General features: G+C 44.4%; 2 protein-coding genes across 2 annotated transcripts in view; one reads left to right on the plus strand and one right to left on the minus strand.

The window, feature by feature from the left end:
• The window catches only part of brinp1 (bone morphogenetic protein/retinoic acid inducible neural-specific 1), a 400353-nt gene extending 399799 nt beyond the window's left edge, over positions 1–554 (minus strand). Inside the window, exon 1 of the mRNA XM_078227598.1 lies at positions 162–554. The gene's annotated coding sequence lies outside the window, so the exon portion shown is untranslated. The remainder of the gene's footprint in view (positions 1–161) is intronic.
• Positions 1–16071, plus strand: part of LOC144503067 (uncharacterized) — a 182346-nt gene that overhangs the window by 16999 nt on the left and 149276 nt on the right. The window contains exon 3 of the mRNA XM_078227568.1: positions 15655–15789. Coding sequence (XP_078083694.1) covers positions 15655–15789 — 135 coding nt within the window. The remainder of the gene's footprint in view (positions 1–15654; positions 15790–16071) is intronic.

The raw sequence follows: 16071 nt of genomic DNA on the forward strand, positions 1-16071 counted from the left end.
GAGTCGCCAGGACTGACCATTCCCCCCTTCCTTCTCCATCAAAATATTTATCCTGTACATGCACACACACACATATATGTCATGTTAAATGTTTGTACCCCCTCCCCACACATACACGCACCTACCACCCCTCCACCAGCAGCAAGCACTCACTCTCTCACCTAGTGACGGTTCTCCTGGGCGGCTGAGATGCAGGCAGATCCGCTCTGAAGGCTGCCTCTCGGTATAAAGTTACCACGGACCCAGCTCCGCTTCGGGGGACCTTGCAGGCTTGGCGTGGAGACAGAAAGATCCCTTCTTTTCATGCCGGTGTGACAAGACTCGAGGTGGTTGAGGAGGGAGAGGAGGAGGAGGAGGGGAACAGGAGGGGAGAGAGGGAGGGAGGGAGCGTTTCGTATGTTGTTCTTTTTTTTTAAAATAAATAATAAAATAAATAAAACGTTTTGTTACCGACCGACTGCGGAGACTGGAGAGAGCAGCAGTAACAGTGGCAGCGACTGCAGCAACATAGTCAGGGACTGTGTGTGTGTGTGTGTGTGTGGAGATCTATAGTGAATGAGAAAGTAGCTGGTGCTGGAGGGAGGGAGAGAGAGAGAGAGGAGGGACTGACACTGTACTGAAGATGGGCTGAATGAAGGAGCCAGAGAGAGAGAGAGCAATTGATAGACTGAAGGAGCAAAGAGGGTTCAAGTCAAAGTCTTGGGCAGAATGAGGAGAAAAAAAAAGGGGTGGAGAGAAAGAGAAGGAGGTATTTGAGGAGAGGAAGGGAGTATTATTACCACAGAGGCTGTGGCAGGAGCTGGCAAATGGGGCTGATTGGCAGCAAGGGCAGGCTCAGGTGTGCCAGGCTGGCTTCACAGTTTCCCCAGGTTTAAGTGTGGGGGGGAGGGGGTTCAAATCCCGGGAACGCCTGGGATAAAATAGAGAGGGGGGGGGTGTATAAAAGGAGTTAGACAAATACAGGAAGCGTGAGGAAGTAGCAGGATTGGAGGGCTGCAATAATCAGGTGTGGGAGCGGGATTGATTTGGATTTGTGTTTTAATTGTTGGGGGAAGAGTGTGAGTTGTGTAAAGGGGAGAGCAAGCTGTAGAGAGACTGGGAGAGACGGAGCAGGGGGAGAGGTGTAAGCTGCCAAGGTGAGAATTGAGGGGGGGGGGATTTTTTTTGAGTGGGTCTCGGGGGCTCTCTTTAAATTCTACAACAAAAAATCCATCGCCGAGATATGCCAGCGAGAATCTGGATCTGGAATCGATATCAGAAAGTGAAGGCGATGCGGGCAAAGGGTGAAAGCGGACAGGAGAGATCAGCAAATCGATGGCAAAAAGGGCGATGGGGACAAGTGTGGATCCAGTATCCGGGGCTGAGAGAGAGAGAGACGCAGAAACTTGGCCAGAAGCGCTTGGGAAATCGATGGAGCACAGCTCAGTGTGTGTCTGTGTGAGTGAGAGACTCGAATCCCCATTTCCAAACACACATCCAGGCTGTGTTGCAAAAAGAAAAGCAAACCTTTCCAAAGGTTTGCAAATTCCAAATCAACCTTTTGCCACCTTCACAGCAAAGGTGGCGGATGTTCAGAGATGTCCTTAAAAGAGTGCTGGATGTGTGTACATTGCTCAGGCTGGGGGATTTAGACCCTGTGACAGTTCAGGGATTGAGAGACGGGTCTGCTGAGAGCTGCTCTCCCTCCCTGACTGCAGTGAGGACAGTCCCTTCCCCAGTCCTCCCTCCCTCTCTCCCCGGTGTCTGGCCACGGTGTGTGCACTCAAATTGCTGCCCGAGTGCCGACAAACTAAACCAATGCTGAGAAAGAGTGAATGCAGGTCACAGCTTGATCCTACTTAGTCTTAGAGGCTTCGAAACACGAGAAGGGCTTGTTCATTTGCTGTTTACCCAAATTATTTTTTAGAGAGAACACTTTAAAAATATAATTCTCGCCCCTGTGCAACGTTCTGCTGACACTTGCTCGCTTGTGTAAGGATTAGTGAATTGACATCTCCGGCTTTGTAAAACCAGCCATATATATTTCTTGATATTTCCATTAAGCCTGCACTTCACATCTCCTGTATTCCGATCACAGCCTGTGTGTGTGTGTGTATGTGCACAGAATACCTGTACATGCACACAGCTTTCAGAAGTTCAGCTTTGCTCCTTTCTGGGTCTTTTGGCACACAAGGTGTGGGACAGTGAATGGTTCCGTTGTCCCATTCCTCTCCCCCACAGACTCAAGGAACAATTGCGAAAAAATCTCAGCGCGGTGCTCTGATTCATTCTATTGTAAATTCCATTGTTTTACCTGGGAGATTAGTAAATGCATTTCAAGCAAACTGCCCTGTTAATGAAGTAACAGCCTTGAAGGCTAATTGGAGTGGCATGGACTGAAAAGACTTAGGGAGGTGCCGGGCTAACTGTAAAGGGTCTTGTAACTAACCAGCTAACCATGCCACCGAGCAATAACCCTTCTCCCCCTTTCGAATTTGAGAGCATCGGGTTTCAATTTCATTTTCACACAGTCCCAATTTCTATGCAGGAAACTTGTCCAGAATTTCAGATACTGGAAAATCTCAGCAGGTCTGACAACATCGGTGAAAGCAAGCGACCTGGAGTTGCATTAAAACACAACCGCGGGGGACAGAGTAAGATCTCACCCACCGCCATGGGTTGCATCCAGGGATGCCCTTTGAGAGATGGTGTTGGCCCATCTCAGACTGGGAGAACCTCCTGTCCTTGCAATAATACTAGCACTATCTAATAAAAGTGTATTTATTAGTGTCACAAGTCGGCTTACATTAACACTGATGTGGAGATGCCGGCGTTGGACTGGGGTGTGCACAGTAAGAAGTCTCACAACACCAGGTTAAAGTCCAGCTGGTTTATTTGGAATCAGAAGCTTTTGGAAGGCTGCTCCTCCAGCACTGCTCACTCGCCTGATAAAGGGACAGCACTCCGAAAGCTAGTGATTCCAAATAAATCTGTTGGACTTTAACCTGGTACACTAATACTGTGATGAAGTTACTGTGAAAATCCCCTAGTTGATGTTCAGGTACACTGAGGGAGAATTTAGCATGGCCAATGCACCTACCAGCACGTCTTTCAGACTGTGGGAGGGAACCTGAGCACCCAGAGGAAACCCATGCAGACATGGGGAGAACGTGCAGACTCCGCACAGACAGTGACCCAAGCTGGGAATCAAACCTGGATCCCTGGTGCTGTCAGGCAGCTGTGCTAACCACTGTGTCACCATGCCACCCTAGCCTAGCTGGGCAGACCCCCAAGTGGACTGACAGACACTTCCCCTAAAGTGTCACCTAAAAAAATTCAACACTGACAATGCAGCACCTGTTTGTACTGCAGCCCAGCATGCCTTACTTATAGTTCTGCCATTGTCTTGTTCTGGGTCTTACATCATCTGAAATTCAGGTAAAAGCAAAATACTGTGGATGTTACAATGTGAAACAAAAACAAAAAATGCTGGAAAATCTCAGCAGGTCTGACAGAACTGAAGAAAGATCACCCAGACTCCAAACATTGGCCCTATTCTCTGTCCACTGATGTTGTCAGACCTGCTGAGATTTTCCAGTATCTGAAATTCTGGACAAGTTTCCTGCATAGAAATTGGGAAGCCCATTTATACATTGTAGCCAATTGCATACAATAAATGAGAATTGATGATTCAATTAAGGAACAGGAAGGGAGCTGGTACATTACTGAATGTTTAGTATAGACTCACACACATTGAGAAAAAAATAGGAGCAGGAGCAAATCTGTAGCCAAATTTCAGAGAAGTTGAGAAATAACAGAGCATATAATAATGTTGTCCTCATATAGACTGTGCGGGGGAAGTAAAGTACAACAAGAATGAAGAATTCCTCAAGGGTTCACAGGATTTTCTTTTGTTTAGTCAGTGTTCCTTTAGCTCAATAAGCAGTGCTGGATCCAGTTCTGGGGGATGAAGTAGGGCAGATGGAGTGGGTTGTAGTGGGGGAGCATCTGGATAATAGCGATTATAATGAAGCTTACAAGAGTTTTGGAAAGGAACAACAAAAAAACTAAAGGGAAAATATTCAACTAAAAGAAAGGCAATTTATGAAGGTATGTTGCAGAGATGGAGTGGGATTAAAGTTAGAACAGGACAACAGTGAATGAACAATGGCCATGCTTCAAGATAGAGAAAGCTCGCATACAAAGCAAACATATTCCCACAAGGAGGAAAAATGGTGCAAACAAAGCCAGAGCTCTGACAGTTTAGATGAAAATGAAAAATTGCTGAAATAAAACAGCAGGGTCGATGCAAATATCAGGTAAAGAATTCAGTCACAAGCCAGGCAGGATACAAAGGGTGAAGGGGGAAATTGATTTAAAAATGATATCAGAAGGATAAAGGTATAATCTGAGGAAAGATGAATGGGTAACATGAAAGGAAACACAAAAATTGCTTATAAACAAATAAAAATAAAAAATAACGTTAAGGAATTGGCAGGCCATTTAGGGACAACAATGAAAATCTTTTGACAATAAAGGGCATTGACTGAATTACTTTGCATCTATTAAGTTAACGTTTTACATCTATTAAGTTAACGTTGCTGGAGAGATTTGGACATGATAACATTAGGTAGAAATGAGATACTAAAGAGATTGACATGTAGGTCAGTCAGTCCAAATGGGATGCATCATAGGTTACTTTGGGAAGCTAAGGGTGGAGATGGCAGACCTCAAATCCTTCAATCCTCCTTGGATATGGGAGTGGTGTCAGAGGATTGGTGCATTGCAAGTGTTACATCCCTATTCAAAAAGGGAAGAGGGGTAAACCTTGCAACTATAGGCCAATCTGTTTAACTTTAGTGATGGAAAAGTGACAAACACAGAACTAATTCTCACTTGGAGAAGTATGGCTTTAATGAAGGATTGTCAGCACAGATTTGTTGAAGCCAGGCTATGCCTGACTAAAAGCAAATTACTTTCATCTTCCGGCTAGGTACTTTACAGCCTTCCGGTCTCAAAATTGAATTCAACAGCTTCAGATGATTTGCTCTACCCAATCTCGACCTTTTGTTTTCATTTTATTTAATTTTTAACTGTTCTATACCTTTTATTTCATTACTGTCTTTCTTTATTTTTCTTTCCCCCATTCTTTCCTCCTATTTTAGGGTTCCCTAAATTCTCTCTATTCCCCCCTTTCCTTATCTTTTCTTCTCCTTTGCTTCACCTTTTTCTCAATTTTACCTCTCTCCCACCCATCTCCCCCTCCCCCCACATCTTCATCTGTCACAGCTTACCCTCTGATTTCAGCTTCTCTGCCGTTTGGCCATTCACACCTTCTATTCTCTCTATGGACTGCCATCAGCAGCCTTTCCCCTTGTTTTTGTGGCTATGACTCATCTTTAATTACCTCACCCCGCAGTATAAATATCTCCCATTTTCTATGTCTTTTATCTTTGACAAAGGGTCATCTGGACGCGAAACATCAGCTCTTTTCTCTCCTTACAGATACTGCCAGACCTGCTGAGATTTTCCAGCATTTTCTCTTTTGACTATGCCTGACTAACTTCATTGAGTTTTTTAATGAAATAATAAAGAAGGTTGACGTTGCATATATAGATATAAAATAATTTGATTAAATATCACAGAAGAGATTTAATCAGAAAATAGAAGCATGGTATTAAATGAATGGCAGGAACTTAGTTTGGCATTTGGCTAAGGGATGGGGAAAAGAGTATTGTGTATGGATTTTTTTTTCTGATTGGTGAAAAGTATGTAATGGTGTTTCCCAAGTGTTGATTACATTCCATGTATTGGGAGGATAATTTTGACTATTGGGGACAACACAACATAACAATAGAGTGAATAATAAACAGGATCGCCACAGACTTCAGGAGGACATAGAAAGTCTGGTGAAATAGGCAGACTCATTGCAGATGCAATTCAGTGCCACTCCAGCTTTGGGTCACTGTCTGTGTGGAGTTTGCACATTCTCCACTCGTCTGTGTGGGTTTCCCCTGGGTGCTCCGGTTTCCTCCCACAGTCCAAAGTTGTGCTGGTTAGGTGGATTGGCCATGCTAAATTGCTCCTTAGCATTCCAAGATGTGTAGGTAAGAGGGATTAGTGGGGTAAACGCATGGGGTTACGGCAATGGAGTGAGACTGGGTAAGATGCTCTGTCATAGAATCGGTGTAGACTCGATGGACCAAATAGCCTCCTTCTGCACTGTATGGTTACTATAAAAATGTGGAGTGATATGCACACTGGGAGTAACAACATGTAATGGCAGTACAAGCTAAATGGTTTTGATTAGATGGGTCTGCGTGAGTTGAAGGGTCTAGGGAATAATCACAAGTCTCTGAAAATGGCAGGGAAAGTTGATAAGGCAGCTAAGAAAAAAGTATTGGATACTTTATAAATTGGATACAAAATGATTTGGGTCATGCTAAACCTTGACAAATCACTGGATAGCCCTTAGCTGAAGTATTATTTACAATTCTAGGCACCTCACTAAAAATTTAGGACAGATGTCAAGACCTGAGAGAGAATACAGAGAAGATTTAGCAGGATGATACCAAGGACAAGAAACTTTATCGTGTGAGAGATTGGCGGGAACTAGGATTATTCTCCTGAAAGCAGAGAAAAATAAGGGGGACAGGGTGGCGAACTGAGAATGTCACTAGACTAGCAATCCAGAGGCCCAAGCTAATCCTCTGGGGACACAGGTTCAAATCCCATCATAGCAGAGGGTGGAATTTAAATTCAATTAATAAAATCTGAAAACCGGTCTCAGTAATAGTGGTCATGTAGCTACCGTTGTGTAATGTCCTAACTATGTTAGGGGTTGTGGATTTTAACAGAAAAAGAAAAGACTTGGTTTGCACATGTAGATTCAACTAACACACAGTAGGTTTTATTGAAGAGCTGCTCCCTTTGCACTGCAGTATAAAAACTGAAAGTAAAACAGCAGCCTGGACACATACTCAATGACATCACCATCAAATCATGTATTCAGCTCTTAAAGCAACTATGCACCCCTTTTAAATGTATAACACATTGATTGCTGTTAAAAAAAACTCACCTCGTTCACCAATGTTCTTTAAGGAAGTAAGTCTACCATCCTTTTCCTATCCAGCCCACATGTGACACCTGATCCTCATCAATTTGGTTGACCCTTAACTGCCCTATGCAACAGCCTAGCAAGTTTATCAGTTCATAGAATGTACGGTGCAGAAGGAGGCCATTTGGCCCATCGAGCCTGCACCGACAACAATCGCACCCAGGTCTGTAACCCCACATATTTACCCTCCTCATCCCCCTGACACTAAGGGGCAATTAGCATGGCCAATCCACCTAACCCGCAAATCTTTGGAGTGTGGGAGGAAACCGGAGCACCCGGAGGAAACCCCACGCAGACACAGGAAGAACATGCAAACTCCACACAGACACTGATCCGAGGCTGGAATCGAACCTGTGTCCCTGGCGCTGTGAGGCAGCAGTGCTAACCACTGTGCCACCGTGCCACCCCAAGAGTTCAAGAGCAATTAAGAATGGGCAACAAATATTAGACCTTGCCAGCGATGGCAAGGAATAAAATGAAAGAATAAATTGGGGGAAAAAAACAGTAAACCATTCAAAATTCGGTAAGGTTTTGAAAGAGCAGGTGGAGAGAAACTTCCTTTTGATTAGTGGGCAGTAATCAGAGGTCATAGATTTAAAATGATTATCAGAAGAACAAGCGAAGAAATGAGAAGACATTTTATTACACAGTGGTTGTTAGGATTTGAAAGGCACTCTATGAAAATGTGGTGGAATCAAATTCCGTGGTAACGTTTGTAAGACAATTGGACACACGCTTGGGGGGAACTCAGTTGCAGCAACGTGGATCTAAATTTGACAGCTTTGCAAAGCAGCACATTGGGCTTACCGTCCCCCCTTTGATCAGATTCTCTGATTATAAACTCGAGAGCTTTGGAATTATCTGCATTATGATATATTTCAGGCAGTAATACACAGAAGTACAGTTAAAATCTGTAATGTAGAAAATAAATAAATAAATCACATTCGCACTGCAGTATATGCAACGGCAAGGACCCATCTCTGAAGCAGATGGACATCAAATCACAGTATGGATTTCTTCATCCACCAGTTCCTGGCACTGGCATTGAGAGAATGATGGTGATGATATATTTGACTGTCTCTTCCCCACTAGAGCAAAAAAAAACTGTGATATGTTTCACATTTTGTCAGCTAATCTTGGAGAAGGAATTGTTGATGTTTTGTTGGCAATCCCAGAGCAGTGAGCAATTCCTGCCAGGGGTTACAGAAATAGCGGTTAAATATAGCGTACCAGATACTTATGTATTCAGGAGCAACCCATTCCCTCCATCGCAGCTTGGGTAAAGGGTAAACTAGGATTGGATAGTGCAGTTGTTTGATTTAAATAACATCTTTCAACCCTGACCCTTCAGTTGGAGAATCCAGTTCCTATTGGTGCAAGGAAAATTATTTCCTCGCTCAGGCTGTTTTATAGCCTTTCATGAAATAGGTGTGGACAATGGAGGGGGAGGGGGGGTGCGGGGCGGCACGGTGGTACAGTTGTTAGCACTGCTGCCTCACAGCACCAGGGACCCCGGTTCAATTGCCGGCTTGGGTCATTGTCTGTGCGGAGTTTGCATGTTCTCTCCGTGACTGCGTGGGTTTCCTCCAGGTGCTCCAGTTTCCTCTCGCAGTTCGAAAGACATGTTGGTTAGGTGCATTGGCTGTGTTAAATTCTCCCTCAGTGTACCCGAACAGGCATCGGAATGTGTCGACGAGGCGATTTTCACATAAACTTCATTTCAGTGTTAATGCAAGCCGACTTGTGACACTATTAAATAAACTTTAACTAAAAAACAATCTTTAGTCTAGACAAATGATTTTGGGCCTGCAGCATCACATTATGGGTCAAATTGGCATTACATTTGACCATATCAGAGTAGCTATGTAGATTGATGGAACAAGAATCAGATTAAAGTCAGGGTAAGGGCAGAGTCCTAAAAGAGTAACCTGTGCATGACTATAGCTGACCGACCTGTATCGTGTTGCTGATTCTGATTCCCCAAAGTTAAAGACTGCTGTATACCGCAATACCAACTCTCAACTTTCTGAACATCACAATTCATCCAAAAATGCAAATTAGTCGGTCTTTCTCTACACCCTAGCTATGACTGTAACACTGGGTGGCATGGTGGTCATGATGTGGAGATGCCGGCGTTGGACTGGGGTAAACACAGTAAGAAGTTTAACAACACCAGGTTAAAGTCCAACAGGTTTATTTGGTAGCAAAAGCCACACAAGCTTTCGGAGCTCTAAGCCCCTTCTTCAGGTGAGTGGGAATTCTGTTCACAAACAGAGCTTATAAAGACACAGACTCAATTTACATGAATAATGGTTGGAATGCGAATACTTACAACTAATCAAGTCTTTAAGAAACAAAACAATGTGAATGGAGAGAGCATCAAGACAGGCTAAAAAGATGTGTATTGTCTCCAGACAAGACAGCCAGTGAAACTCTGCAGGTCCACGCAACTGTGGGAGTTACAAATAGTGTGACATGAATCCAATATCCCGGTTGAGGCCGTCCTCGTGTGTGCGGAACTTGGCTATCAGTTTCTGCTCAGCGACTCTGCGCTGTCGTGTGTCGCGAAGGCCGCCTTGGAGAACGCTTACCCGAATATCAGAGGCCGAATGCCCGTGACCGCTGAAGTGCTCCCCAACAGGAAGAGAACAGTCTTGCCTGGTGATTGTCAAGCGGTGTTCATTCATCCGTTGTCGCAGCGTCTGCATAGTTTCCCCAATGTACCATGCCTCGGGACATCCTTTCTTGCAGCGTATCAGGTAGACAACGTTGGCCGAATTGCAAGAGTATGTACCGTGTACCTGGTGGATGGTGTTCTCACTTGAGATGATGGCATCTGTGTCGATGATCCGGCACGTCTTGCAGAGGTTGCTGTGGCAGGGTTGTGTGTTGTCATGGTCACTGTTCTCCTGAAGGCTGGGTAGTTTGCTGCGGACAATGGTCTGTTTGAGGTTGTGCGGTTGTTTGAAGGCAAGAAGTGGGGGTGTGGGGATGGCCTTGGCGAGATGTTCGTCTTCATCAATGACATGTTGAAGGCTCCGGAGGAGATGCCGTAGCTTCTCCGCTCCGGGGAAGTACTGGACAACGAACGGTACTCTGTCCACTGTATCCCGTGTTTGTCTTCTGAGGAGGTCGGTGCGGTTTTTCGCTGTGGCGCGTTGGTGGCACAGTGGTTAGCACTGTTGCCTCACAGCCACAGGGATCCGGGTTCGATTCTGGCCTCGGATCACTGTCTGTGTGGAGTTCACACATTCTTCATGCCTGCGTGGGTATCCTCTGGTGCTCCAGTTTCCTCCTACAGTCCAAAGATGTGTGGGTTAGGTAGATTGGCCATGATAAATTGACCTAGTGTCAGGGGGATTATCAGGGTAAATGTGTGGGGTTACGGGAATAGAGCCTGGGTGGGATTGTGGTAGATGCAGACTCGATGGGCCGAATGGTCTCCTTCTGCACCGTAGGGATTCTATGATTACATTCTACACCCTCTCCTTTCCTTGTCCTCCATGGATGATATGTTTTGTCTGTACAGCGCGCAAGAAACAATACTTTTCACTGTATCCCAATACATGTGACAATAATAAATCAAATCAAAAAGTGAAAACCTTAAGTTTTCATGCACCACAAAGTGAGTTTTACCACAGGTTATTGCTGGTAATGTGGCAAAAAAATGAAGCACTCTTATTCCTGCAACGGATTGTCGACTAGACTTTTTCTTGGTGGCCATGGCACGCAAAGTAAAACTCAAAATTTACTGCCATCTGTTTTTGAATGCTGCAGTGAATATACATGACAGTCTGGTACATTGAAGGCTTTGATTGGTGTGGATCAATTACTGGGGTGTCCTTCCTGGAGCCTGGTTTTGCAGATCATTCCAAGTGTTCGGAGTTAGAATCATAGATTCCCTACAGTGCAGAAGGAGGCCATTCAGCCCATTGAGCCTGCACCTAACTACATATCCACAGCTAGATATTTACTGTAAATTTACTACAAATTAACAGTTATAAATAAATTTGTCCAGCAATTTATAGCCTGTAGGAGACTCACCTACCTTTCAAAGTGGCAATGTGGCATCACAAAATATATTCTACTAAGTTAGGCTATAAAGGTTCTTTGTACAGCCTTGGATTTAACTACATATCCACAGCTAGGTATAGGGGAGATAAATGCACAAGCTGACTGGTGCTGTGTGGTGGGGTAGGGGGAGTGAGGTGTGGTGGTGATGGCATAATGGCCACTTATGCAGATGGCCAATGAAGTCAGATACAAAAATATATCAAGGGTGGAAACCTATAAAGTAACAGTCACATGTTGACACCTCAACACTGTTAAGCTGAGGTTATAAATTAATGTTTGGCAAACCTTCAGATGAGAACAAGGCCAAGACCTAAGTGTGAGATTAGAAATAATATAAGCTTTCAGAAAGAAAAAGGAAAGTCATATTGAAAAGAAAAGTCGTATTCTAAGGTCAGAGAGCACCAATTTCAAGAGTTGTAACCAACTCTTTCAAAATAAATTTTATGAGTGGTTGTCAAAACCTGTGAACTGATGTTCAGATTGCAACGTCTGGGTAAGTTGAGGTGTTGCTTCGGAAAAGAACAAAGATGAAGGTGATTGCTTCATGCTTCCTTCAACAGTGTTGCTTCAATGAAAGAGACTACCCTTGAAAAAAGTGAAGGAACTCAGTGTGTGAATGTGATTTGGAAGTGAAAATAACTCTGCCTTCAAATATTGACTGAACGTACTGTCGTTTAAGGAGGCCTGATGGCGCAGTGTGTAGAGTCATTGGGCAAGATTCTCCGGCCTCCCCAGCCATGTGGTTTCTGCCAGCAGGAGGCAGCACATTTATTGCTCATGGAGGGATTCTCTGGTCCCGCCGCTGTCAATGGGAATTCCCATTGACATCACCCCACGCAGGTGGGAATCCCGCGGGCGGGGGTGTGCTGCTGGTGGGACTGGAGAATCCCGCCGGCGCGAACGGCCGGACAATTCCAGCCCCTGTCTCTGAGCCAGAGCTCCAGGTTTGGGCCCCGCCCAGGATGTGGGGGGCCAAACAAGCTGAATTCATAACATGGCAAAACAGCTTGATTATCAACCTGTAAATCCTTGCAACATGCCAATCGCAGGTGGTAAGAGCAGGAGAGATTCCTGGTCAGCCATGTGATGGCAAGAAACTTGGGCCAGAATTTCCAGCCGATCACTGCTGCTGTCAGCAAGGACGGAGAATTTGGTGTGCAGCCAAATCTCCGTTCACTGCAGCGGGACCAGAGAATCCCACCGGCATGAACGGACGGAGAACCCCACGCTTAGAGTTTCTACCACCCCTATCCATAGCTTCGGATTGCAACATACATGTAAAAGTTGCCACATAACTCTGACTTTTTGACTGATCAGTAACATAACAAAAGAAAGGTTCTACCGTGCAAGCAAGTGATTGCTCCAAAAAGTCACCCAAGAGGTGTAGAACTTCCATAAAAGTACAGGCAGGCAAGACAATCACATCAAATTTGACTTTGAAGGTACTTTGCTGCAAGGAATTTAGGGAGAAAACCACACAGCTGTGCTTCTGAAATTGTGATCACATACTACTTCTGAAATTTGCCGATGTTATCCAAATTAAAAAGTTTATTTATGAGTCACAAGTAAGGCTTACGTTAACACGGCAACAAAATTATTGTGAAATTTCTGTAGTCGCCACACTCCGGTGCCTGTTCGGGTCAATCAATGCACCCAATTAGCACATCTTTCGGACTGTGGGAGGAAACCGGAGCACCCGGAGGAAAACCACGCAGATACAGGGAGAACGTACAAACTCCACACAGATAGTAACCCGGGAATCGAACCTGGATCCCTGGTGCTGTGAGACAGCAGTGCTAACCACTGTGCTACCATGCCACCTCTATTGGGAAGAATTGGGAAGAACCAATTGGAATTAGAGGAAATATCAGGAATTATTGAACGAAAGGCAGGCAAAGGGCAAGATTTTCTGATCTCATTCACCCCGCCATCACTGCCTGCGAGAACGAAGAATTTGCATGCTTAGCTAAAGCTCCAGAGAATCCAGCTCTGGCAAAGTCAAAGGTTTCCGGAAAAAGTAGCAAAATCAATGAACCCAGGAACCCTAAGGTTAAAACTTTGCCGCCTTTAAAAAATATTCCACCAGTGCATACGTTTGAGTCATGCCCAGCTCTGCTATCTTCCCTGAGGCAGCCTTTAGGAGGCCACCCACCAGCAATCCCATCCAATCAGGGAAGGAAGGCAGGCTTTGTTATTGGGAGAGTCAATGAGGCTATGGGTGACGCCAGTCCCACTGGGAAAGGCAGACACTGCCAATGAATGAGATGGACGCCTCAAGATGGCGGCACCATCTGAAGGCTTAATAATATTTAAATGTAAGTGTGCTACAGCTGTCGGGAAGATACCACTCTCTGTCTAGTTTTGGAATAGTAAAGGGCAATGTTGAAAATGACCCAATTGTCTTTGCAATAAATGTGACGCCCAACATAGCCAATGAATGGAAAGTTATAGTCAAGGAAGAATGCAGCAATGTGCCATCTGGTTGATCATGGAATCACAGAATTCCTCCAGTGCAGAAAGAGGCCATTTGGCCCATCGATTCTCAGTTTTAGCAGCCTGAGTGATGAGGAAAAATTGAAGTAGTTTGGATTTATCAGCCTTGAAAGAAGACTTGTGAGAAGCAATTCTGAAGATCTGTACAAAACACCAAATGGTGTGGAGAGGGTAAATAGTGAAATTACTGGGTGGCACAGTGGTTAGCACTGTTGCCTCATAACGACAGGGACCCAGGTTCGATTCCAGACCTGCGGAAGTTGCTTTTATATTAGAAATATTAGAAAAGGTTATTCAATAAAAGTCTAGAAAAAGTACGTTATGAAAATTGACTTCAAAGTGACTGTGTGGAGTCTGCACATTCTCCCCGTATCTGCGTGGGTTTCCTCCGGGAACTCCAGTTTCCTCTCACAGTCCAAAGATGTGCAGGTTAGGTGGATTGGCCATGCTTAGCGTCAGAGGTAATGGCAGGGTAAATATCTGGGGTTATGGGGACAGGGCCTGGGTAGCATTATTGTTGGTGCAGGCTCGATGGGCCAAATGGCCTCTTTTGGGATTCTATTCGATTCTAAGTTGCGAGAATACGATAAAAGGCCACAGGTTTCCTGAGCTAAAGACAAGTTTAAAACTGATATCTGGAAATTCTTCAGACAAAGATTGATCAGCATACAGAATGGACTCCTGGATAGAATCACAGACGTGAAACCTTGGGAATGTTTCTGAACTAATTGGGTGGGTGGGTGTGGATGAGGGATTAAAAGGCTCATCCTGATTGGGTAAATAAAGGTGACTCCAAATGGCTCTCCTCATCTGTAATCTTTTTTGTCCTCTGTGAAGTCTTAGCTAGGGAGGGCAGTCATCAGGAAAATTAGGTTAGCTTCCATTGCCACATGGGAAAAACAGCAGTTAGTAAGCAAGCTAAAAGGATAAGGGAAACCTTTATATACCACTTGCACAGTTACTCAGTGCGGATGCCGCAAGGATTAAGGAGAGATTAACAATGATGTTTTGCTGAGTTAAGAAGAGACAATTGGACTGAGATAAAACTTGTCAACTGATACCTCACATATCCATCTCACTGGGAAAATTGGACTAAAGAGAGAAGCAACAACTATGATTCACTGCTTGCCTGTGTCAGTTTTCTACATAAGAAGGTTTTCCTTTGTTACTTTAGGAAGAACTTGTGAATCATAGAATCCCTACAGTGCAGAAGGAGGCCATTCAGCCCATTGAGTCTGCACCGACCAGAATTCCACCCAGGCCCTATTCCCATAACCACATGCATTTACCCTAGCTGATCCCCCTGACACTAAGGGGCAATTTAGCATGGCCAATGCACCAGACCTGCTCATCTTTGGAATGTGGGAGGAAACCAGAGCACCCAGAGGAAACCCACACAGTCACAGGAAGAATGTACAAACTCCACACAACAGTCACCCAAGCCGGAAATCGAACCGGGGTCCCTGGCGCTGTGAGGCAGCAGTGCTAACCACTGTTCCACTGTGCCGCCCACAAAAATAAATGTGAATATGGAGTTCTGAATATTACCTCATGTGAAGAAGATGAAAACAAGTTGGCTGTTGAAGACAACAATTTTACTGCTTGTAAATCTTAATCAAATCACCTCATTAGTTCAAAGAAATTTAAGTTTTTTTAAGTTTAAGTTTATTTATTATTGTCACAAATAGGCTTACATTAACACGGCAATGGAGTTACTGTGAAAGTCCTCTGGTCACCACACTCCGGCACCTGTTCGGGTACACTGAGGGAGAATTTAGCATGGCCAATGCACCTAACCAGCACGTCTTTTCAGACTGTGGGAAGAAACCAGAGCACCCGGAGGAAACCCACACAGACACAGGGAGGATGTGCAGACTCCGCACAGACAGCGACCCAAGGCGGGAATCGAACCTGGGTGCCTGGCGCTGTGAGGCAGCAGTGCTAACCACTGTGCCACCAATTTTTTAAAAATGTTTTTTTTATATGTGCAGAGAACAGATATGCTGAAGCCAATCCTGGTGTTTAATGTGAATGAGACCAACTTTGGAAGGACTTCTTCTGGCAAAGCTTTATCTTGTGTTAAGATGATGAAAGTGAAAATGCATAAGATGGACAATCATCTTTTGGTAAGTTAGTGGTGAAATAAAATGGAAAAAAAAGAGCATGGCTAAGGTAAGCAAAATATTGTGGATCCTGAAAATCTAAAAGAAAAAGAAAACATGCTGGAAATTATCAGCAAATCAGGCAGCATCTATAAAGGAAGAAACAAAGATAATTTCAGATTAGTGACCTTGGATCAGAACTGGAAATAGAGCCATAACAGGTTCAAAGAAGGTAAAGAGATAGAAAATGAAGGAAGTGGAGGAAATAATAAATGGAAAGATCTTCCACTTTTGCTTCTACCTCTG

Source organism: Mustelus asterias, chromosome 13 (assembly GCF_964213995.1).
Source record: "Mustelus asterias chromosome 13, sMusAst1.hap1.1, whole genome shotgun sequence".
NCBI lineage: Eukaryota > Metazoa > Chordata > Chondrichthyes > Carcharhiniformes > Triakidae > Mustelus > Mustelus asterias.